At 41.0% G+C, this 26,543-nt stretch overlaps 1 protein-coding gene across 2 annotated transcripts in view; it reads left to right on the top strand.

Moving 5' to 3' along the window:
• sorcs2 (sortilin-related VPS10 domain containing receptor 2) overlaps positions 1-26,543 on the top strand; it is a 501,641-nt gene that overhangs the window by 277,863 nt on the left and 197,235 nt on the right. For both annotated transcript variants that reach the window (XM_002938263.4, XM_031895320.1), the window contains exon 3: positions 9,754-9,853. In XM_002938263.4, the coding sequence (XP_002938309.3) occupies positions 9,754-9,853 (100 nt within the window). The remainder of the gene's footprint in view (positions 1-9,753; positions 9,854-26,543) is intronic.

Genomic DNA, 26,543 nt, shown 5'->3' on the forward strand with positions numbered 1-26,543 from the left:
GCCAGGGACAAATGCCAGGGCTTATTGTAATGACATTATGGTACAGGGGTGAGGGCATGGCTCATAGAGACTCCAGGTACTGAAGCAGCTCGGGGTTTGGCAGCAGGAATATGGCACTTTTTAGCATTAAATTAAATTTAGTTGTTGCCAATAGCAAAACACTTCATTTAAAAAATGCCAAATTTGTTGGCATTTCATGAAACTTTCCTCTAAACTTGTCTGGTTTTTGTTTTAGTAGCCCTCCAGGTTATTAAGGCTGATTGATCCAGGGCATTGATTTAACCATGTGATCCAAAGCGCAGAGAAAGAATAAGCCGGCTGCGGGTATTTCACTTCTTTCTGGCTCTGCTAAGTATCTTGTATTGGGGGCAGGGGGTCTCTTCTCTCTCAGTATCTGTACAGGTATGGGACCCGTTATCCAGAATGCTCGGGACCTGGGGCTTCCTGGATAAGGGGCTTCTCTGTAATATGGATCTCTATAACTTAAATCCACTAAAAATTATTTAAACATTAATTAAACCCAATAGGATTGTTTCGCCTCCAATAAGGGGTAATTATATCTTAGTTGGTAATGGGTTTCCGGATAACAAGTCCCATACCTGTACTGCATTTCTGATGTAAGGATGTGTGTTTATATTCATTCCTTATGCTTTTTGGCCTTATAGTCCTATCTATCTATCTATCTATCTATCTATCTATCTATCTATCTATCATCTATCTATCTATCTATCTATCTATCTATCTATCCATCATCTATCTATCTATCTATCTATCTATCTATCCATCATCTATCTATCTATCATCTTTATCTCTCTATTATTTATCTATTATCTATCTATCTATTATCTATCTATCTATCTATCTATCTATCTATCTATCTGTCTGTCTGTCTGTCTGTCTGTCTGTCTGTCTGTCTGTCCATCCTTTAGTCTGTCTGCCGCCTGTCTATCTAGCTCTGTTTGTCTGTCTATATAGCTATTATTACTATTCCTTATTTCTCTTGGTGTTTCTCTACGTTGATGGCAGTGTAAACAATATTCTTTTTATTTTTTATTTACTGTAAGTTCGTTTTTGTCCCCAAGAGCAAGGACGGGGGCCCTTTAGTACAACGGTATAATGTATTTTTGCATTTCAGTTCTGAAGAAATTGCATTTTCAAATGGCCGAGGTGAAACCAGCTCTGTGCATTTCAGTGATTGCCGAGCTGCCGGTAACCTTGGGAGAGATGATGTAGGTTTTGTTTCAAAATTCATTTTGAGAAACGGCCAAAAAAAAAAAAAATCTTTTCCCGCAGAATAATAGCTCTTCTCTTGTTCACAAAGCTGAAGTTGCAATCAGTAGGGTAAAAAAGCAAAGTAATCAGCAGCAATTCCAGGGAGTGACATGGGAATAACTTGCTTGTAATGTGCAAAATGATCCTATGCTGTATATGTGCTGGCTAATAACTCTAACCCAGACTAAAGCACATCCTTTCCCTTATATTCTTTACTATGGAAGTTCCTTATTCCTCTCCAGTGAGTTATTTACTATCTGGTGCTTTAAACGTGTCCCTCCCATTAGTGCGGCACAGAGATACAGTGATAAACAAATCTATTCCTTTTCGCAACAATTCATGAAACACATTGAAGTTATTGGTCATTTTTTTCCGTGGATACTTTTTGCATGCAAAATACATTGGAGTCTATGGGTGTTTTTTCCTTGGCAACTTTTTATTTATGGCGACTTTTATTTAGCAATGACTTTTCTTCTGTGCAGAATACATTGATGTCTATGGGTGGATTTTTTTTGATTACTTTTTTTTTGTAGCGACTTTATTTAGCAATGACTTTTTTCAGCAGCCACTTTTTCTGTGCAGAATAAAGTGCAGTCTGTGGGCGTTTTTTTTTCGCTGCAACTTTTTTGCAGTATCTATCCAGCAATTTTAGAAAATATTTGCAAATGATAAAATACAGAATTTGACTGCAAATCTGTATCTGTCGGAAAATTTTGCTCGTCACTACAAAGAAATAATTGGGTTTTATTTGCTAGTTTAGCCATATACAGTTATAGGACCTGTTATCCAGAATGCTCGAGACCTGAGGTTTTCTGGATAAGGGATCTTTCTGTAATTTGGATCTCCATAACTTAAGTCTGCTAAAAAATCATTTAAATATTAAATAAATCCAATAGGATTGTTTTGCCCCCAATAAGGGGTAATTATATCTTAGTTGGGATCAAGTACAGGTACTGTTTTATTATTACAGAGAAAAGGGAATCATTTAACCATGAAATAAACCCAATAGGGCTGTTCTGCCCCCAATAAGGGGTAATTATATCTTAGTTGGGATCAAGTACAGGTACTGTTTTATTATTACAGAGAAAAGGGAATCATTTAACCATGAAATAAACCCAATAGGGCTGTTCTGCCCCCAATAAGGGGTAATTATATCTTAGTTGGGATCAAGTACAGGTACTGTTTTATTATTAAAGAGAAAAGGGAATAATTTAACCATGAAATAAACCCAATAGGGCTGTTCTGCCCCCAATAAGGGGTAATTATATCTTAGTTGGGATCAAGTACAAGGTACTGTTATATTATTACAGAGAAAAGGGAATCATTTTTAAAAATTAGAATTATTTGCTTATAATGGAGTCTATGGGAGATGGCCTTTCCGTAATTTGGAACTTTCTGGATAACGGGTTTCCGGTTAAGGGATCCCATACCTGTACATAATTGGCCTAATGTACAATGCTGTGGAATGTGCTTTTTAAATATAATAATGGCTAAATAGCACCGGTCTGCTTGTGTGATTGATACTGTCAGACTTACTAAGATTGATTCTAATGGGATTGAAGGAAAATTTCTTCCATAGATGGTTGTGTAGTAAGGCTGCAATTGGCCAAGCTGCCTGACCAAACTGATCTCTGTATGACCATCTTAAAAGGACAAACTTATTACTAATAGAGAAGCCAAGTCTTTATTGCTTTTGTGAAACAAATTCCCAAATATGAAGTACGGTACATATTATTGCCTCTTTACTTTGTATTGATTAATAGAAGGGTAGTTTTTTCCAGAACTGCAGCCAATCACAAAATAATGTAAAAAGTCTCCTTTAGATCTAATGATATACCCTTCTGATATATCCCACATTACATGTAACTGCACAGTCTCTATGTTTTCCAAGCTATGATGGATATATAGTCATGAAAGAGAGCTCAGTTGGAAGGGAGTTTAATCGCCCAGTGGGTGATGAGTGAGCTTGTGATTCCAGTTGCACAACAGCTTGGGCCGGGCAAGGGGCCAAGAAACTTAAGACAATATTCTGGCAAAACGTTGCTGGCCCTGTAGGCACGCTGGCCATTTTTCACCAGGATCATGTGACAGTAAACTCTCTTCTGTAGTTAATGTTTCTGAAATAAAAATACTCGTAACTTAAATAAAAAAGTAAATTAATTTTACATGTTCTGCATTACGGAATATTATAGAAGGGATTAAATTACCTCTATTGCTACATTTTTCTCTTTGTCTAATGGAAATATTAATAGATGAATATATTGCTATATCCCCTTTCCTCCTTATCTATGTAGGTTGTACTTGTAGTGTTGGCTTTTCCCATTGTCTGCCATTTCCTTTGCCTCTGTCAGCTCTTCCATTGTGTTATAATACTCTTAAGGTCCCCATACACCTTAAGATCTGCTCGCTTGGCGACGTCGCCAAGCGAGCGGATCTTCTCCCAATATCCCCACCTACGGGTGGAATTATAACGACGGGCATAGGCAAAGTCGGTCCGGGGACCGCATCAACGTGCCGATGCGGTCCCCGATCCAACTAGATTTTTAAACCTGCCCGATCGATATCTGGCTGATTTCAGGCCAGATATAGGTCGGGCAGGCCCATCGGTAGTGCCCATACACGGGCTGATTAGCTGCCGAATCCGTCTAAGGGACCGATATTGGCAGCTAGAATCGGCCCGTGTATGGGGACCTTTACAAAGTGGCCAGGGTGGGGCCTAGCAGCTCTTGGAGGTGTAGCCATAAATGGACCTCTCCATAGCAGAACCCAAACAGCTTGTTTTCTTATAGCCCTTAGAGATAGATACCATAACGCTATACCAGGATAATATTCTCCTCTGCACAATTCTGCAGGAAAATGTGACTATATAGGGCCCCCTTTTAAGTGTTGCTGAAAAGTATTAAAACAATGAAAAAAAAGTAAGTGGAAAGTAATTTAGCGAATAAGCTGCCTGTACAATGTCTTTGGCAGCTCAATGATATGTATTCAGGGAAGTCCCAATATTAAAAAATAATATTTGCTTTTGGTTAAGAGTAGACTTCACCGAGTTTTTCTTTGTTCTGCTACAACATGTTCTCCCTTTTGCTCTGCATGACATTCATTTCATCTTGTCTGCCCGGCTAATTGCTCTAATATTGCCGGCTGTTTTCCAACCCACCACGATGTTATGTGGTCAGAATATGGGAGGGAGCCGACATAGCTGAGCAGGATACGAAGTGTGAACATGGGCCCAATAACGCAGAACACTCCGTGCTGGAAGCGGTTAGTAATGAGGTGTTTGTGAGTACGGCGTGACAGATACAGATAGCTATTGCTATCAAATTCCAACTTCACTTAAAATCACTTCAATAATTTTTTAGATTAAAAGTATTAAAATATTAACAGTGGTCATTATATTGCAATTTAGATAGAAAGTCCTGTATTATTTGCAATGATCCAAGAGCTGTTCTCTATCGGCAGTGACAGCCCAGGAATGAAAATCATTTGTATTCCCAAGTCCCAATCATGTCAGCATTATCGACATGAGAAGAGAATGCAGATTGTATATGATTTATACAAAGAGCAAGCAACATGGAGGATGATTTTGCTCCTCTGCTCAGCACCATAGGGAATTGATACTGGGTGGGTTTGGTTCATAGCTATTTGCAAGCCCAAAGCTGCAATGTTTTGTTGACGTTTAATACAATGAAGTGCAAATATGACCCAGCTTCTGTTACTCCTATTGCTGCTGCCCAGCCTTCCCAAGTACATCAGCCCCCAGTCTCCCCTTCTTATCTTTCCAGTACAGGTATAGGACCCGTTATCCAGAATGCTCGGGACCAAGGGTCTTTCCGTAATTTGGATCCCAATACCTTAAGTCTACTAAAAAATGAATAAAACATTAAATAAACCCAATAGGATTGTTTTGCATCCAATAAGGATTAATTATATCTTAGTTGGGATCAAGTACAGGTACTGTTTTATTATTACAGAGAAAAGGGAATCATTTAACCATTAAATAAACCCAATAGGGCTGTTCTGCCCCCAATAAGGGGTAATTATATCTTAGTTGGGATCAAGTACAGGTACTGTTTTATTATTACAGAGAAAAGGGAATCATTTAACCATTAAATAAACCCAATAGGGCTGTTCTGCCCCCAATAAGGGGTAATTATATCTTAGTTGGGATCAAGTACAGGTACTGTTTTATTATTACAGAGAAAAGGGAATCATTTAACCATTAAATAAACCCAATAGGGCTGTTCTGCCCCCAATAAGGGGTAATTATATCTTAGTTGGGATCAAGTACAGGTACTGTTTTATTATTACAGAGAAAAGGGAATCAGTTTTAAAATTCTAAATCATTTGATTAAAATGGGTAATTTGGAGCTTTCTGGATAACGGGTTTATGGATAACGGATCCCATACCTGTACTCCCTTCCTCTGATGCCACCATGAGCACAAGGCACTTCCATCACAGGATAATTATTTGGCAAAAGGGGGGATAGAAGGAAAAAACAGGCCATATCTCATATCAGGAAAGCACAATGGGCCTGATTCACTAAAGGGCGATAAAAATTATCGCACACTTTTTCGCGTTAAAAAATGCAAAATAATTTGCGCGCGATTCACCATAGTATTATCGCGTGCGAAAAATCGCCATTTTCGCATGCGGTATTTCTCGCACTAGTTTTACCGTTTTGCGTTAATTTCCGCGCTGAAAAGAATATGATCGCATGATTCACTATAACTTTTGCGCGCTAAATATCGCATTCGGCTATGCGAAAATTAACACCTACTACAGGCAGGCGAAAAATTATACAAAAGTACAGAAAATGATTTTTTGCAATAAAATATGGACTTACAGTGTTATTTATTCAAGTATGTGTTTCCCCCAGAGTGACGCAGCCGCCAGTTTGCAGCGAAATGTTCATTTTTAATACAGTAATTTTCCGCAAGTATTGGCGTGTATGGCTAACATGGCGTGCGTTCATTTGCGCGACTATTTCTATTTGGCTACAAGTGATGAAATGTTTCGCCAGGCATGGATTCGCAGCGAATTTTTGGACGTGCGTTGAATTTTTTTCGCGGCGGATTTTTTCATGCGTTTCTCAAAACAATCCGCCAATGGCAAAACGCATGAAAAAATTTGCCACGCAAAAATTCACCGCACATCCAAAAATTTATACAAGCGTCAAAAAATAATAGTCACAGCAACAATTTTTTTGCCCGCACAACATTTTTGCCGTTTCGTGGATCTTTCGAAAGATTTGCTAATTTTTCACTAAAGAAACCAGAACACATTTGCTCATCACTAGCGGCTACTATTTATAAGCATCTACTATTTATATGATACCATTTATATGCTACCATTCATATGCGGCGATTATTCGCGTATTTAGCGCATGTACCGGCAAATAAAACGTACCGATAGAGCACGTTTTATCGCCCTTTAGTGAATCAGGCCCAATGTGTCTACCTTTTTATCTCTCTTTATCTCAGACGTACTCTATTACACTGATTTTACTACACAAAGGCACGTAATTGCCAGTAACATGATGTCATCAGCTGTTGAGTCCCATCCTGTGCTCCCTGTGCCTGGGATTTCGAGGTGCAGCTCCATCGACCCTGGCGTTACCCTCAGCCTGTACCATATATACACACAGTAGCTGGAATATAGCAGGTTGTATTGCACCAAATAATCACATGTTTAGAAAGAGAAATGATCATTTAGCCGTTACTGTATACGCGGCTCTGTTGGCAGCACAACAGGTTCAGTAGCCCAGGCTCCCCATTACAAAGTCTAGCCTTGCTGAAATAAAAATAATGACTGTCTAATTGCCTTAGCATGCAAATGAATGCTGTATCGGGGAGTTTGATTTCAAGGTCAGAACAGAAATAACAAGAAAAATCCCACTTCCAGCCATTCATCTTGATCCCCCTTGTTACTGTAATAAAAATTCAATATTGCTTTCAGCACAAACAGCACCGATATTAATTTGCCAAATTTAATTAGTCTACATCCTCTTGGAGTTGAATTTTGTATATTTGCATTTGAATGCATCTTTCATCTTGTCTGTTGGTAAAGTGAGCTTTAACTGGCTTTTCTATTGCAATTCTATCTCCCATATAGATTGTAAGCTCTACGGGGCAGGGACCTCCATCCTCTTGTGTCCTCGACTCTTAACTTATTGCAGCTGTATTTATCTTGTATTTATCTGTATTTATTGTTATACTTTGTATTTATCTATTATTATCTTAATAACCCCCTGTTTGTATTAATGTATTCTACTGTACAGCGCTGCGTACATAAGTAGCGCTTTATAAATAAAGATATACATACATACAAGTATGTTAAGTATGATTTGAGGTGCAGTTATATGTTTCATTCAGTGAGAGAAGGCAACTCCTCATAAACAGATATGTCAAATACGGGTTTAACTTTGCTGTAATCCACCGCCTGTGCTACATTAGGTTGATAAAAACAACCTTTAAGGAGGGGCATATAAAAAATACACTCAAGATTGTGCTCCATTGATTTTACGTATCTTTACGTTAACTTTTAGTATGTTATAGAATGTTCTATTCCTTGCAATTTTGCAATTGGTATTTTTTATTGTTTTTCAAGTGTTTGTCTTCTTCTTCTGACTCTTTTCAGCTTTAAAGTGGGGTTCACTGACCTAAGCAGCCAAAAAACATAACTTCCTATTTAGTCTCCCTGCTTTTCATATTCCAGTCTCTTATTCAAACCGTTGCTTGGTTGCTAGGGTAAATAAGAGCCTAGCGACCATATAGCTGCTGAAACATCGAATGGGAGAGCTGCTAAACAAAATAGCTGGAAAACCACAAGAAAAAAATGATGTAGACCAATTGCAATTTGTCTCAAAATTAGGGATGCACCCAATTTAGATTTGGTTCAGGATTCGGCCAAGATTCAGCCAAGATTCGGCAGGATTTGGATTCAGCTGAATCCATGCCTCTGGCCGAACCGAATCCGAATCCTAAAAATCACGTGACTTTTTGTCACATAAACACAGAAGTTGAAAATTTTTCCCATTTTTCCCATTTTTAACCTATCCAAAATGTAATTAGTATATGCTTATTAGGATTTGGTTCGGTATTTGGCCGAATCCTTTACGATGGATTTGGTGCATCCCTACTCAGAAGATCTCTCTAAAAGTTATTTTAAAGGTGGAAACCCCTTTAATAAAGCCACACACATTGTATTTGAATGCATTCCTAGTATAAGGTTGGTGCCGGTAACTATAGTGTTAAGTGTGTGTTCAGTTTTGTTCTCCATACATTGGAGGTGCCTAGAACAATCTAAATAGATATGTTTAGTTAAGGGGATGAGCACATACACTGTTTTCATAAAGCCTGGTAGATCTGTGTCTTGGATAACCTACTTCTCTTTACCCAGCTATGATTGAGTTAAAATGGGCAATATTAAAGTCCAATTGTTACCCCAAGAGGTTGCTGGATAAGACCTGTAACCCACAGACCCACGACCCGCATCTATACCCCCATCTGAAAAATCTACCCACAACCCACAGGGTAACCCGTGGGTGCCCGACCCACTGCAGGACTCTACACCAAAGACCTATTTATGAGCACCCCCATCACTATAATTAAAGAAATGCCTTCAACAAGACAAGAGGTCTAGGTTCATAAAACACAAGTACCATAATAGATGTCTATGTCCATACTCACTCATGGGTTTACATGCTCATACATTTCCTAGTTCCATGTTTTATCCTGGTGAAATTACACTTGCCTTTCCTCTAGCTATTTGCTATATAAGTTCTTAGACTTTCCCCACATGCAATACTGTATATCCTCATGGTGAGATCTATGTTGCACTGTTTAATAGCTATAAAATAGATACCACCTGTTGGCAAACTTTGCAGCTTTCCCTGCTCTCTGTTAGTCATTTAGACCAATTGAAAATCAGTGCAGCATCACTGCAGCCAAGGAAAACTTGCCTTGCACTATAGTGATGCTTCAGGTCATGTTTCAGCCCTTCATTAAGCATTAAACTGTCACACAGTACTGCTAACTGTATTCTCCGGAGAGTAATTTAGCAATATGGATGGGATTCTTCCTGTAGTTTGATTCAGATTAATTAAAACTGTGCAGCTTTGATTGATTTGGGTTGAATTAAAGTGGGAATTAATGTCACTTGGCTATAAAGGAGAACATCAACCACAACAAGGAATTGCACATCAGAGACCTTTGTGCAAAATCATGGTTTAGATGAAACAATGGCTTCAAATCTACCTAGGGCTGCTCATCAAACTTCCCGGTAGAATTTTGGGAGACTTTAAATTCTAAGACAAATTAGAATTTTGCTCAAAATGAATCTTGGATGCATTGTAACATATACTATATCTTCACATGTATAAATAAGGCAGTGTTATTAGTGAACAGTAATTAAAACAGCATACAGTGCAATCTGGGTACATTGTTTCAGAATATTATACCAACTGATTTTTTTTCTTCCAGATCGTCTGATTATGGAACGACATACACAAAATTAAACCTACAGCCCGGGGTCACTACAGTGATAGACAACTTCTATATCTGTCCCACGAACAAGAAGAAGGTAGGACAGACCTTTGCTTCCCAATACGGTGCATTGCTAATATGCCTTATATATAAGGGATGTGTAGGTTTGGGCAGTGTTCTCTAAGCTGGACTTTTTGAAGTGAATGTCTACATGTAGCTTATAAGGATAATAAAATATGTTTCTTTATTTCAAATCAAGCTTAGGAAAGGGCTCACTGACTGTAGTATCTGGTATTGCTATTGTTTTTCAAGGAAAAATTGTGTAAAATATACTGTTGTTCCTGTGTCACAGGGACAATGATTACGAGAATCTGTAATACCATTGGTGCAATCCCAAAGAATCTGATGTGCTTATCAAGTGAGGAAGACATATATGGAAGGCAACCCCTTTAACATGCTGCACTTTTTGTTAATAAAGACTTAAGGGGTCATTCACTTGCTGCACCACAGTGTGAAAAGTGACATTTTGGACACAATCACATTTCTGGTAGTATTTTCCCATAGTTCCAGCATCATTGCAGTCACCAGGTGGGTTGCACTTGATTTAATTGCAGCCAATATGTCAAAATTGATACAGGTGCGCTTATACTTTGACACAAATCAGATGCCATTGCGCTAAAAGTTTCCAGCAGTTGGTGTAGGTATAGTTTGGCATAGTTTCCAGCAGTTGGTGTAGGTACAGTTTGGCATAGTTTACAGCAGTTGGTGTTGGTATAGTTTGGCATAGTTTCCAGCAGTTGGTGTTGGTACAGTTTGGCATAGTTTCCAGCAGTTGGTGTTGGTATAGTTTGGCATAGTTTCCAGCAGTTGGTGTAGGTATAGTTTGGCATAGTTTGCAACAGTTGGTGTTGGTATAGTTTGGCATAGTTTGCAACAGTTGGGATTGGTATAGTTTGGCATAGTTTCCAGCAGTTGGTGTTGGTACAGTTTGGCATAGTTTCCAGCAGTTGGTATAGGTATAGTTTGGCATAGTTTGCAACAGTTGGTGTAGGTATAGTTTGGCATAGTTTGCAACAGTTGGTGTTGGTATAGTTGAGCAGTTGAGCAGTTGGTGTTGGCATAATTTGGCATAGTTAAAAAAAACACAATCAACAACAAAAAAACTAAGGGGCAGGTTTAACAAAATGTGAAATAAAATTTCACCAGAAAGTGGATGACTTTCTATTCATACCAATGGGATTTTTAGAAGTATATTTTTCAATGGGTAAAAGTCCATCATTTGATAAATACGCTTCTAAAAATCCCATAGGAATGAATAGAAAGTGGGTGAGTTTTTCTGTAGTGAGCTCTAATTTCACACTTTGATAAATGTGCCGCTAAATGTAATTGTGGGAAACCATGGCAAAAGAACATTATTCAAGTCATTTGTTAATAAAGCAGCTGTTTAATGATTTTTCTGCTTTCTAACTTGTGTGACAATATTACAGGGTTAAAAAGGAAGGAATTAAATTACCCCTATATTAAATATTCCCTAAAATCGTCTTTTTTATATTTTTCCTCAAGAAACTGTCATAGTTTGCTAATAATAACTCAATCATATCTCAGTTTCTTGACGGAAAATGTCACACTTTGAGGATATATTTAGAATAAATGAGTCACGTTGGCTAAGAAGAGTGAAATAATGGGAAGTTTGGAATAGAACGGCATAAGGTTTGTAGCGACTCGGAGCTATTGTGGCAGCGCGCATTGTCCCCTAAAGCTGCACATAATTCTCAAGTCGTTCTGAATTAGTTTCATAAACAGTCTGACTTTTTCTAAAGTCCAAATGAAAAGGAGCGTTTCTATATTTTATCAGGCTGCGATCTCGCGCTGTCGTCTCACGTAGGGCACGGTTGTCCAGATTAACAAAGAGAAAAATTGCTTGAAGGACAAGGCGACAATAAGTGCGAACGCTGTTATTTCAGTTAGTGTTGGCAGGACGGAGGTGTGTCCAATTAAGATGAAAGGTGGAGATTGGCATGGAAATCCACATGAAACCGTGCCAACTTCTGACTCATTCAGCCATTGCTCCTGTTCAAAACTGAGCCTGAAGTCTAAAGGAACAATGTACGAAAGGAAGAAATATTGGGCTTTTGTTATACAGATATTAGTGCTGCTGACAATATACAGTCCCTGGAGGGTAATTCTTTTTTCTTTATTTATGGTGTGCCTACATCTGGGGAGGACAAGACCCTATCTCTTTCGTTCCCTTAATGTCTTAGGCAGTGGCATAACTATAGAGAAAGCAGACCCCGCAGTTGCTGGTGGGGCACGGGGAACCTGTCTTACCTGTGGAGGACAGTGATGGACAGGGACAGGACGGCACCGACTTGTTAAGCCATTGGTCTTAAGATGGCCATACACGGGCTGATTTTAGCTGCCAATATTGGTCCTTTAGACCAATTCGGCAGCTTATCTGCCCGAGTATGGCCACCAACGCTGGGCCTCCCCAACAGACATCTGGCCTGAAATCAGACAGGTTTGATTTTTACGTCAGATCGGGGACCGCATCAGCTCCTTAATGCGGTCCCCGAACCGACAGTGCCTATGGCCCAAGGGTCAAGTGATTGAATTAGCCCAATATCGCCCCCCCCCCATAGATGGGCATATCGGGAGAAGATCCGCTCGCTTGGTAACCCCCCAAGCAAGCGGATCTTACAGTGTATGGTCACCTTTAGATTTTGCATCTGGGATACTTTTCATTATATCTTTGGGCTTGTTGGGATAACATAGAGCTTTTTTTTAAAAAAAGAGCATTTGGGGATTTTCAGGATGACCTTATTTTGGGATAAAGTTAGTTCTACACCCATAGTGTAGGTCTAGCAACTATTCAGTAGCATTTTTTGTCATCTATTTGAAAGGAACATCTGATATTGTTATGTGTTAGTAGACTTGGTACAGCTTTTCATTAATCCCCCCAAGTGGAATAGATTATATGCCTTTAATATTGACACACTACTCTCATATATGTGAGGGCATCATACCTACAATATACCCAACTACACACATCATGAAATGTCCTCAAAATCTTGCTTATTTATGATAGTTTGGTATAAATAATTTTAAATGTTGGCATCAGGGAGAAGTACCTTTTACTTGATGCCAGCTAAGATACAATTCATACTTACTGGAGGCAGAACAATCCTATTGGGTTTATCTAATGTTTAAATGATTTTTTAGAAACAAATAAATAAGGTTGAGGAGACTGCCTCATACAGACAAAAGCAAACAAAAGGAATTCTGGGAATGAATTCCAAACTCTTAAAAAAAAATCCCATTTACATGGGTTTATCCTATAGGCTACAGCTCACCCGCTGGGTTTGAAGCTGAAGCCAGGATAATAGCTGATCAGATTCCCAACTACAGACCGGTTTCGCCTTTTTTGAGGCTCATCAGTGTAGTGCAGGGTTTTCTGATCAGCTTAGGTAGAGTCACCATGTGGTTCTACAAACAAATAAATTAGGTTGAGGAGACTGCCTCATTCAGACAAAAGCAAACAAAAGGAATTCTGGGAATGAATTCCAAACTCTTAAAAAAAATCCAATTTACATGGGTTTATCCTATAGGCTACAGCTCACCCACTGGGTTTGAAGCTGAAGCCAGGACAATAGCTGATCAGATTCCCAACTACAGACCGGTTTCGCCTTTTTTGAGGCTCATCAGTGTAGTGCAGGGTTTTCTGATCAGCTTAGGTAGAGTCACCATGTGGTTCTACAAACAAATAAATGAGGTTGAGGAGACTGCCTCATACAGACAAAAGCAAACAAAAGGAATTCTGGGAATGATCAGAAAACCCTGCACTACACTGATGAGCCTCAAAAAAGGCGAAACCGGTCTGTAGTTGGGAATCTGATCAGCTATTGTCCTGGCTTCTGCTTTAAACCCAGTGGGTGAGCTTTAGCCTATAGGATAAACCTATGTAAATGGGATTTTTTTAAGAGTTTGGAATTCATTCCCAGAATTCCTTTTGAATGTTTTTTTTTAGCAAACTTAAAGTGTGGAAACCCAAATTATGGGACCTAAAAATCCCAGGTCCCAAGTATTCTGAATACATATAAATAACAGGAGGCATGGGAATGGGTGGGGGTATTGGGCATACTTGGTGACAGAATCCTAAGGTCAACTTAAAACTGTTGACAAGATATTCATGTTTTATCAGCGCAAAACAAAGTCTGCATTATTCTCTTGAATACAAAAAATGCTCATTTATGTAAGATTTACTTGCAGTGAATTTATCACAGCGGCTGTCCAACTATTTCATTGGCTTGGCTAGAAGTTTTGGATGCACATAATCGCTACCCTATAAATTATAAGTCATATAAAGAGAGATATAGATTTCTCAGGGTGGGAAGGAATGATAGATGCTTCCAATTGGACAGAGGCATGTTTTTGTTAAAAGCTTTGACAATATTCAGCCCATGTCCTGAAAAAGAAAATACACTGAAAATAACTGCTTTTAAACAGAGGTCAGTGAATCTGATATATACGGAATGCCCTAAATGGATATCATAATGTGCACAAAGTACATACCCATCATGATAAGATGCATATGGGGATGAAGCCTCTCCTGTTGCACACCTCAGTGCTTCTTCAATTAGCATTTGTTAGCGTTTGTAGACTTTTGGCATGTTTTCTAGACAGGGAATTTCCTGCTATAATAGTTATGGCTATCTGTGGTTCTGATGGGGCCCACTGGGGCCTGCCTCATATTGAATAGTGCCTTTGTAAAAGTCAATAAAGTAAAGTATTCCCTTGATCTAATGTACATACTTTACTTATAAAGGTTGGTATGAAAAATGTTGCAAATCAGATTTTCCAAGAGTCCATCAGATCAGATACATTTACCTTTTTAAACAAAACAAGTAGTATATTGGTGTAGGCCCACCCATAACCATGTGGTGTCCAGGTGCACAGGCCCCCAAACCATCAGCTTGTGGGAGATAAACCATACAGTTTCTTATACACAATAGGCTGGCACAAAATGGGCCACTGCTACCAACTTGTGCTGTTAAAAAGTCCAAAAGCCTTAAATACAAGGGCACATATAATTATAGAGAATCATTTAGATACAATTTATTGATTTCCATTAGATACAGAATCTAAAATAAGTCTATTTGATGTATAGTCCTTGAGCTGGAAAAAAAATGCACAACCCAAATGTCAAGTGGCACAAGTAATCGTATTGCTCTGCTGAACCTTCTAACCCCCCACTCATACTGCTTGTAGCTGCTACTTTGTCGTGCCCCAATAGGGCAGACCAGACAAGTTATCCAAAAGGCAGCTCTGATAGTATTGGCAAGGGATAGTGAAGAACTTCAATTAAATCTTTATGATTACCATAATTAGCAATGGTAGTCAATGACATCCTGCTTCACATTAAAAATGGAAGAATTGTATTGATAGAAATGAAAATGTTTTTCCCACTTCTGCTCCTATTTTGTCCTTCAAATGGGGAAAAATATGGGTAAAACTAGTGTGGGCTAAAGAGAGTCATGGTTGGGTTGTGATAGAATAGGGTAAACCAGTGATCTCCAACCAATGGCTGCAGAGCAACATGTTGCCTCCTGTAGGCTGCCAGTCCACTAGGGGCTACCAAATAACCAACCAGAGCCTTAATTAGTCACACCCTAGGAACTCTTTTCATACTTGGGTTGCTCCCTAACTTTTTTTATTGGGAAACCCTGGGGTAGATCATATTTTTCTAATAAAGGTGCTTCGGAGATTGGTTTTGCAAACTGGCCTCAAATTAATATTCCAGAAATATATTATCACTTCCAAGTGATTTCCAGGGGGTTTCTGCCATGTCACAGTCATGGCTAGAGCTCTGCTCCTCCCTGGTATATGAATCCAAAATGGTTGAGAGCTCTGGTAAAGTAAATAAATAACAGATAAATACAAAGGTAAATGTTACTGTTAGCATGTTGATTATTTGTTGTCCATTCTCCGCAGTGTTTAATTGCAAGATGTACATGTTCCCAAGACGTTGGGAATGCTAAAGAGCAAAAGTAGCAGCTGGCTAGCCAGAACAGTGACAGAAAGGACTGCAAGTGAGGAAAACCTACAAGAATTGCAGATGGTACAGCCAGGCCTGGTTTTGTATAGGGCAGAGAAAGCATTTGCCTGATGCAATACTGATCAAAGCAAAAGCATATTATATATTTTATGTACCTAGATGTGGGATGTCCAGCCTTTAAATTACAGTTGTAGTCTTCCTTCAATATGGGAAACACTTATCCCTAATTATGGCCGTCTGCTAAAAAGCCCAAATAATACAGAGGCAGAAGCATTGTATATATTGCCACTACAAGAGTCAGTGTTTATTATTAGTCTTTATTCATGATTTAGGCATAGTTTTCCACATCTTTACTACCTACAATGCGTAACAATCCCTCGCACTCAAACAAAAAGAGAACAAGCCATTTATTCCTTGATTTCAAGCAGCGTTATCGCTTTGTAGCAGGCCTGCAGTTTGATTTGAGTGGTAGCCCACGTGTAATATTCCGGCACTCTAAATAGAAAGCACACCACAATGGATAACATTCATATCCCTGTGATTATAAGACATCGGGGGTGAATAATTGACAGCCACTAGATTGCTTCCCGTGAGTAAGGAGAGGTTCTTTTTGTACAAGCCATTAACATGTATTTTCCCTTAACTTGCTAGCGTCTGAGGTGCTGACAGCTTGTATTTCTCAGGGAAGCACAAAACGGCACATTGGAAAAGCCATTATCTAACTGCTAGTGCTCTGCTGTCAGTTCAGACTAACCCCTGACAATAGCTACGCTATACAGCTAGATAAGCTTGCCATACGGAGTTGACACTGCACCTATCCATTAGGATGGGGAAGAAAAGATTGTGCCGTCGCACTCGCACCGATTCTCCTAAACACAACAATCAGCTTTACGATAATGAAAAGGTTTCAGGCAACGTGTTGTTCTGTGTGTAGATGAGAGCTATTAGGAAGGTGTAAAGTGAGAGAAGATTGCTAGTTGGCAAAGAAATATTATCAAGTGGACTAAAGACGCACAAATACAAGTAGGAGAAATGCTGCCATCATTTTTTCATCTTGGCTTGGAACCATCATTATCTTGGGTGGACAAGAGCAGATAAACATTAAGGCATTTCCCAGAGGAATTTGCGGTGAAAGCCCATTACACAGAAGTAAATACATTGTCGTAAGGAGGGATGGCATAAACACAACATATTCCTTGAAGCCAGTGACTTAATATGAAAACCAGCCTTGTGACTAGTGAGTGAACTGACAATGCCATGGCTCTGTGCTTGCAATGATATTCCGACTATAAAGATGTATGGTTTATTTTTATTAGATGAATTATGGAGTTACAGCTTCCAAAGTTTCAAGGTGAGGTCAAGTGCATAGCCCATATTGTGTAGAGTCAAATTCCAAGTCTGTAAATAAAGAGCAGTAGATCTTTGCCCATAATTCTTGCCCTCATACACCAGTGATCCCCAACCAGAGGCTCAGGAGTAACGTTGCTCACCAACCCCTTTGATGTTGCTCCCAGTGGCCTCAAAGTAGGTGCCATTTTTACATTCCTGGGTTGGGGGCAAGTTTTGGAAGCACAGAGACACAATTGTACCCCAAGCAGAGCCTCCTGCAGGTCAGCAGTCCTCATGGGGCTACCCAATAGCCAATCACAGCCCTTATTTGGCATCCCCAAAGAACTGTTTTCATGCTTGGGTGGCTCGCCAACACTTTTTACATTTGAATGTGGCTCATGAGTAAAAAAGGGGATCCCTACCATACACCCAATATTTATTATTTCTGCTCCTCTTTTTAATTGTATACCCATGGGGCCCCCACAGCTTCCTAGACCTGTATAGTTGCTATGCTTCCATGAAAGCCTTCTCATGGTGGAAATGAATTCCAGCTTAAACAAATCTGAACCTGTGGCTTGTCAACTGATGCTTCAAAAAGGGCCATTACTCTTCTTTATTAAGGTGGCCATACACGTGGCGATCCGACGATGTTTCGTACGACCATCGGTCGCACGAAACATCGTAAGATCCGCCACACACCATTCAGGGCTGAATCGGCAGGTAAGGAGGTAGAAACAATAGGATTTCTACCTCCTTCTGCCGATTCAGCTCTGAAGGGAGAATTTTGGTCAGGCGCCTTCTATGGCGCCCGATCAAAATTTTCAAACTTGTCCGATCGGCGAGTCGTCCGATATCGGCAGCTTCCTGCGATATCGGTCGACTCGCCGACATGCCATACACGCACCGATTATCGTACGAAACGAGGTTTCGTACGATAATATCGGTGCGTGTATGGCCACCTTCAGGCTCAAGTCTTTGCCTTGAGGACAATTTCTCTATCTAGATGAGTGGTTCCAGGGCCAGACTAGGCTGGCAGGATAATAGAAGACCAAGGCCCACTCCCCTGCCTAACCCAGTTTAGAAGTAAAGGTGCGAAAGGTATGTGATGTGGAGTAGGGTGCTGGAGCTTATGAGGTGGGCCCTGAAGGTCGCAGCCCAAGTCTGACGCTAAGTGGTTTCCAAACTGTGGACAGGACCCTGATGGTGGTGGGTTTGGGCAGTGGCAGGGGGGAAAAAACTAAAAGACTAGTAATGATTCTGCTGGTTTTTGGCCCTTTAACACTGCCCAGGAGCACATAAATATCCACTTTTCTCTATTTTGTCCTTGGGGGTAAGTCTCCCAAGACTAGCTGAAGGACGGACTGGGCAGACAGGGAACCAGGAAAAAACCTGGTGGGCCCCCTGCCCACATGATCTGGCCGGCACTCCTCCGGGCTGCATATCTCCCTCCCCCGACGTGCCAAAGGTAAGAATAAAGTATGCACAGGGTAGGGGTTGGGCGGGCCTCGGGGGCCCCCAGAGGTAAGTGGTGACCATGGCAGTGACCTCTTGGGGTGAGTGGGGCCCTTGGGTGACAGCGCTGGTGGGCCCTGCCCCCCCCAGTCTGACCCTGCCTGAATTTTCACTTTCTCTGTGGATAATATATCTGAAAGTGAACTTTCTTTACCCATTGCCATCTAAGAGCTAGTGTAAAATACAGGACTTAGTGCCGACTCATAGTTAATGGTCTTCCAAATCCCCCATTGAAAGCATCTCTCCTCTCCTAGTACATATTCAGTAAATTCTGCATGAATTAATTTTTAGCACGGCATTCTGGGAACTTGCAGATCCGAGCATTAGCGCTATTTTAACAAATGACCCCAGTAAATACGGCCATGTAAGCTATGTTCTCTGATCACGGGCTTTGGTAGATTAATATTATGCTTTGCAAGCTAAACGGCAATTTCTTGAGGAATATCCCTGCAAATAAGATAAGTCGTTTTAGGACGGCTTTGGTTTTAATTTACGCCGAGTATTTTTGCCCTTCATTTAATGGGCAATGTAAGCTTGCTCGTAAAACAAGTGTTTTATTTATGACTTGTTTTCACTGGAGGAGAAGGATTAATTCGCTGTAGTATATGGAATGCTATGTATGAAACGGGTTTTGCCCGCCGCGCTTTTTCTGCAGCGACGTGATTCACGAGGTGAAATAACTTTTAATCAACTTTTATTGTTTTTATAGGGTGGCTTTATGTAGTTATTTTCATTTTTTTCATATAACATTTGTGCATGATTTAGAAGTTGTAAAATTCTATTTTTGTTCTGGGCTTAGGCGGAAACGTGCAATGTGTATGTTTCACTTAACAACCTTGAGGTGTGACCTTGTGTACTTGCTTTATGGCTAAAGGCTGAAATGAGGCTTATGCTAAAATGTGTGTTAGAAGTGGTACTGTAAAACAACTCAATCACGCTGAGAGGAAAGTAATTCACTCGGTTTCTAGGGCCCTGTCTGTCACCAACATGATTGCCCAAGTGAATGATTATCAAGTAACTTGCCAATTAGATTGCTGTAGTATAGACCTGGAAACTGCAATGCTAGAAAGAGCAGTCTTACCCCTAATAGCCTTATCCCAGAGTCTAATAGCCTAGTCTGGGGTAATAATCCAGGGCCACTACCTGTTTAAAGGGGGACTCTGACTTCTGACGAAAAAAATCACCAATAGCAAAATGCATAATTTCGCTGAGAATCCATACCTGCTGAAAAATTTCACTAATCACTTGAAAACCACAGCATGGGAGGACGGAATAAAATATTGATGTTATAAATTGTAACAACTTCTCCACAGCTTACAGACAGCATGCAGGAACTATATAACCCACAATGCATTGCACTGCAATGTTCCTTTCCTTATTGACATCACATGTGCAGGGAATTGTGGGATTGGGAGGATGCAGGCTGAAGGCAGGCTGAGGGCAGGCAACTACTGTTACATTTTATTTGAGTCTCAAAGCAGTCAGCCAGATCAGAAGGGGAACAGGGGGCGGGGCTTAGGGAACTGTTCCAAACTATATTATTGCATTAAAAATCATGAAAAGGCTGCATATTTTTTAACTGATCATATATATCAGGTAATAAATTGTCCCAACAAGAAAGGTGGATGTAATATAACATCCAACTTAGAGCCAACTCAGGAGTGTCCAATCTATCCCTGAGTCTGGGGGAGGTACACCCAGGACTGCTAATCCTTCTAAGTCGCCTCGGTGGAGCTTTAGACTGCTCACTAGCTAACCTGAACTTAAATATCACTCTTGGACTGAGCTATTACAGAACTATTCTCACACTTTCTTCACCTGCTGGGATTACCTCCACCTAGGGTTGCCTACTTTCTTGGTTATTATTACAGGCCTTTAGGTCAGGGGCAGGCAGTGATGTCACTTAGGGGTGGGAAAATGGGCAGGCTAGGCAGGGGAATGGGTGAATGGGGTGGGGAAATAGGCAAGACAAAGGCTTTCCTTTATATAAAAGGGGGTGATTTGCTGTGGAATGAGTCACAAAAGGGAGGGATTACAGGTGGGGTTACCACTGTTACAAATTTAGGGTCCGAGTACCATCCAACATCTCCAACAAGTGAGATCCAAAGAGGCCAAGCACATGTTGGCTTCCCCTATTAATAGAGCAAAACACTGACATCTCCTAGCCAGTTACTGAACGACCAGAAATATACTTTAATGCCGGATAAGGAAACCGCTTTCTCTTCCATTTGTAAATTAAAACTCACTTAGCTGCCTTGAAATTTAGGGAGTCTCCCTGAATAACTAACCCTCCAGTCCCCTACATAATCTTTAATTTAGTGGGAGGCTGGGGGTTTAATAAAAATGTAGGCCACAATGCGCAAAAATATCCAGTCATTATTACCATAATAACTGGATTTATACTTTCTCCATCTTAAATGCAAGGGGGTCCACCTGTGGCCGCATACCAAGATGCCCAGAGCGTTGCCTTCTCTTCTTTGCTATAGTAAGTTAGCTTTTATATTTGACATGGGAAAAATGTGCCCAAAACACATCACAGAGAGAAGTTCATCCTTAATTAACAATTTATATCACTCTGCTTGTAACAAGGATTGACTGGATCACGGGCCATTTCATTTAGAGAGCGGCTTGTAGGAGCTTTGTTGATTTTTAATTTTCCTTCATTGATTTTCAGCATCCAGAGAGCACTTGTTCCGTAATGGCTCTCCGTGCTGGTGTTTGCTTGCAGGATGAAGTGAAGGATAAATGGTATTTAGAATTGTGTCTCTCCCAGGGCCCTTCCTAAGATCCTGAGGCTGTTGGCAGCAATACTGCAATGTGGGAAAAGCGCTACTCGAGTCTATATGGTTTCCCCTACTCCCAGGCTCTAAAAACAGATTTGTATTTCCTTCCTTAACCTTGTGCCAAAGAATAGAAGAGCAAAGAAAATCACAATTGTCATTAGAAAAGATCCCTCGTGAACTCATTAATTAAAGGAAAGCTGAAATTGTAATTATAGGAATAGCTAAAACAGAGTTGGGCCTGGAGAGAGGAGTGTAAATGTATTTCTTTCAGCATACAAATGTATCATGGGAAAGGGGGAATATGCATTTCTTCATCAAAAAAATATCTGTATTGAAATAGATGTATATATAACAGATATAAATGTAACGGGCAATAGCACTCATTCAGTCGCAAGTGTGATCAAGTAGTGATGCTGTTCATTAAAGGTACTTGTGTCCAAACATGCTCTTTGCACTTTTATATAGTTGTGCCATGGGCCATTGTGCCCGCCCTGCCTTGTCTGCTGAATTACATGCGAGTGGCCTATTGTTGCTTGGGGACCCTGCAACTACAGCCCCCCTAAATGTAGCTGTAATTTCAGGGCAGGGTGATCCTGGCCCAAGGTGGCCTTTCTGATGCTTCATTTTTCAGCATGGGGGGGGGGGGGGGGTAGAATCTACACTCGGCACTAAAAGAGTTGAAGTTTGTGATTTAGTTACTAGGAATTTTTTATTTTTTGCTGCTCTTTGTAACTTACTGGGTTAACTTTTTTGTGGCCCCTTACTGGGCAATAGTGATGGGCGAAATGTTTCGCCAGGCATGGATTCGCGGCAAATTTCCACGCTTCGCCATTGACAGATTGTTTCGCGAAACGGATGAAAAAATTAGCTGCGGAAAAATTCACTGCACATCCAAAAATTGTTGCGCGCAACAAAAGAATAGCCACAGGCGACGAAAGAATAGCCGCGGGCGACGAAAGAATAGCTGCGGGCGACGAAAGAATAGCTGCGGGCGACGAAAGAATAGCTGCGGGCGACAAAAGAATAGCTGCGGGCGACAAAAGAATAGCCGCGGGCGACAAAAGAATAGGCGCACGACGAAAGAATAGCTGCGGGCAACAAAAGAATAGCCGTGTGACTAAAGAATAGCCGCGGGTGACAATTTTTTTTGACACGGTATATTTTCACCGTTTTGCATATTTGCAAACGGGACAGATTCGCTCATCACTAGTGGCCAATGATGTGAGGTTGGGAGCAGGACCATAAATGGACGGGGCTACAATGTGGAGGGGAGCAGCTATGCTGCAGAGGGAAGGGCAGAGCTGCTAAACTGTTGGAAAACCCGGAGGGAGCTGCAGGGTGGAATGGAGGACGAGTGGGTACGGAATTAGGTTGGGCCGGAGGTAGGGTTGCCACCTCTCCTACTGGTGTTTTACCAGCCAGTTTTTTCAGGGTTTCCACAGTGGGTGGCATGTATAAGTGGAAAAGAAACACACGGAAATATAAATGCTGCAAAAAAACTGCAATCCAGGCACAAATGGCCTTGCAGCTGCACTCATTCTGGAGTTGTAGGGAACCCGCTGCATTGTGGGTAAACACAAGGTGACTGGCATATGAAATTTCCCTTTGCACATTTTGCCTGCTTTGGTAAATGACCCCTAATTGTTCTGCCCATAAAAAGACAGACACTTGTCAATATGCCTGGGAAACCCTTAGGATTTCCTAACCAAAGTATAATCTTCAAGATTAGGGCTAGCTCTGAATTATCATTGCGCCTGGAGAGGGAGCCAGCCTAGGGCAATGCCAGTCTATGCCGATGCACTGATCTGGTAGGAGAGGGTAACCCCCCTCAGCTCTGCTGCCAGTTTGCTGTATGTGTCCAAAAAACAAAAGTGGGAATTGTTTCTTTCCTGGCTGCTCCTCTGAGGCTGCAATACAGAGCATAGGCTTTCAAGTGCCTAAATGGAAAAGATGTTCAGAGACTTCAACCTTCCCCACCCTTCTGCTTCTGTCTGTATATGGCAATTATTGGGAATTATGGACACACCTTTGTACAAAATCCTGTAATGAGACTGGCAGTAGACAATAAGGATGCTGTATGGCACACACGCCAGTGGGTATTGTGAGAGTTGTAGTTCAGCTTATACAGGGCCAAGCCTGTCTGAGGGTACTTTATCCCAGTCTTATTTATGTTCTGGCAAAAGCTGCCTTATTATACCTACAGGTATGTTATTTTATTTCTCCCTTTGTGCCATTAGGACTAAGGATATATTTAAAAATAGCAGAGCAATCTGTGACAGCTTCCATCTGTGGAAAGGTCGTTGTTATTATCACAAGCGCCGAATGTCTCCGCTAAGGTCATGTCTTCACCTGCAGAGGCTGCTAAATCATTTATTTCCTCACATTTTGGCAATTTCACCCATTTTCGTAAACAAGTCAGATTTCGGAATTAAAAATGGCACGCGGCGCTATTCCTCGGTCTGGAAAGCTGGGAGTGCCAATGTGAATTTAATTGCATGTGGCACGCCGATGATATGTTCCACAGAATAACTGCCAAGGCCATTTATTTATCCATTTTGTTGTCTCGCAAACGCCGTTTCCTGACCTTCATCGCTTCTTGGGCGGTCTACTGACTTAGTGACATTTGGTCTTATAGACATGTCCCCCTCCTCATGCACCCGAATTCCAACACTGTATTTGTATTACAATATTTAATATATTTATGATTATGTACGGGTTCCCTTACTGACCACAAAAACAGACATTTTTTTTTACCCATAATTCCGTATAATTGTAGGTCCCCTCCAAGTCCATTGTGCCCAGGTTGTGCCCAGTTAAACAATGTGGATGTAAATTAGTATCTGCATTGGTAAGTTACACGCATTATGCCTTACTGGTTTGTTGGGTGTCAGTGTGAGTGCCAGTTGCATTGGTGTGTGCTTTATAAGGTGCAAATGGGTGCAACATGCAAAGGGACACCTATTATTAACCTCTCCTTTTTAAGTACTCACTGCATATCTAAATTCCCAGATCCCTGCTTGCTTCTCTGAGATATGGTGCTGGCAGCCTACAGCAGTGTGAAGCCTACAGTGACATCACTGAAATCTCTCTCCCCTTCCTGTAGGTGCCAGCGGCAGCCTTCCTATTCTCTGAGCATGTGTGTAACTTGATCCTGTCTCCTGTTCTGAGCTACACATGCCCACCAGCCAATCAGAAGCGGATCTGGCAGAGGGGAGGGGGGGAGGGAATGAAACACATGTGCAGTATGAAGCAAGGAGGGAAAGGAAGGGAGAATACCTTTTTAGAGATGGCTGCCTGTTCTAGAAATGTAAGTGTGAGTGAGTAAATATTTGATTAGGTGAGCCAAAAGTGTGGCGTTTTTACTAAACAATAGGAGGACTATTGGGCAGTATGCTTTTTACATTTTGACTTGCATTCTCCTTTAAGGAAGCTGTTAATTCCAGGGCCCCATGGCTTTAGTTGTCCTTTACCTTGCACAAAAAAGCCTTATTTATAAACACACTGCAATGTGCAAAGTGCAGATTTTAGACACAAACCACCATAGGGCTCGTTATATAAATAGACACAGTTTCATTAAAGTTACTTGTGTCTAAAGATACCCCTTGTGTCTTGTGTCTAATTCAGCAGTGGTGTAACTGCCCTGCACTGGGTCCCCCCAAAAAAATCCTTCAGAGGAGCCTGGCGCTTAGTAGCAAAACCACCAGGCCCCTTACCCTGCCCACTCGCATATAAGTCCCTGCTCTCCTACCTAAGAGCAGACGGAGATCAGGGATTAATATGCAACAATCGAGGATATGGTCCAGGCCCCCCTGTCCTCCCTGCAGCATCTGCTTCTTCTATTGTTGCTTCACTGTCTTTCTGTATAGTGCATCTGCCCCACCTCCTGTTACACTGTGTGGGGCAGCAGCTCCCCCTTGCAGCCTCAATCATTCTGGAATTGCTTGGGTAAAAAAAACATGGACAATTTGTCCAAAGTTGCCCTATGTATTATTATTATTATTAACATTTATTTATAAAGCGCCAACATATTCCGCAGCGCTGTACAATAAGTGGGTTTCATACATTGGACATACAGAGTAACATATAAAGCAATCAATAACCGATACAAGAGGTGAAGAGAGCCCTGCCCAAAAGAGCTTACAATCTACAAGGAGAAAGGGTTGAGACACAAGGTGTGGGAATGGGCATGACAGTTGTGAGAGGTGTGGCACAGGTTGCTTTTAGCGGCACTCAGTTGCATTGTGCATAAGTCTTCAGAGAAGGGTAAAGGGGCACTTTGGCACTAACTGCAAGTACAAGTACCTTTTATAGTGTCAATAGTGCCAACGTATGCTCGACTTTACATCCATTTGTTTGTTTGTAAATAAGACTTAAGGGCAGTGATAAGTGAATCTGTCCTGTTTCGCTTCGCCATAAAATTCACGAAACGGCAAGAAAATGTGCAAAACAGTGAAAAATTTGAAACGCATTTGTCACACAATTTTTTTTTTTGTCACCCGCATCTTTTTATGTTGCCCAATTTCGCCAACAAAATTTGTGACAAATGTTTCCGCAGCGGATTTTCACAGAAGTTTTGCGAAACAATTCGCCAATGGCGAAATGCAGAAATTCGCTGTGAATCCATGCCTGGCGCAAAAAACACGCTCATCCCTCCTCAAGGGGGCTCATTTATAAATACTAGGCAAATTAGCCTGTGGGCAGTAACCAAAGCTGTATTTAGGTCTGGTGCCACCCTATGTCGCAGATGTTAAGTCACATGGCCCTACATTGCAGAAGTGACATCACGCACAGTGTGCACATGACATCACTTACACCGCGCTACCCAACCCCCCTACCCCTCATCAACCCCAGCTCTGTCACTGGATTTCATAAGGAAATATGTGACAGAGGCTGGGGGCATATCTTTTTTTTTTAAATCTAATATATAGGCACTTGAGGGCCACCCCCAAAACCTGCTGCCCCTGGTAGTAACCAATAGCAACCAATCACTGATTGACTTTTTTCATTAGCTGCAGTTAGAACTATACAACTATATACAACTATTTGATTGGTTGCCATGGGTTACTGCCCATGTGGCAAAGTTGCCCAGTGTTGATAAATGGTCCCCGAGG

The sequence above is a fragment of the Xenopus tropicalis genome, chromosome 1 (genome assembly GCF_000004195.4).
Source record: "Xenopus tropicalis strain Nigerian chromosome 1, UCB_Xtro_10.0, whole genome shotgun sequence".
In the NCBI taxonomy this organism is placed as follows: domain Eukaryota; kingdom Metazoa; phylum Chordata; class Amphibia; order Anura; family Pipidae; genus Xenopus; species Xenopus tropicalis.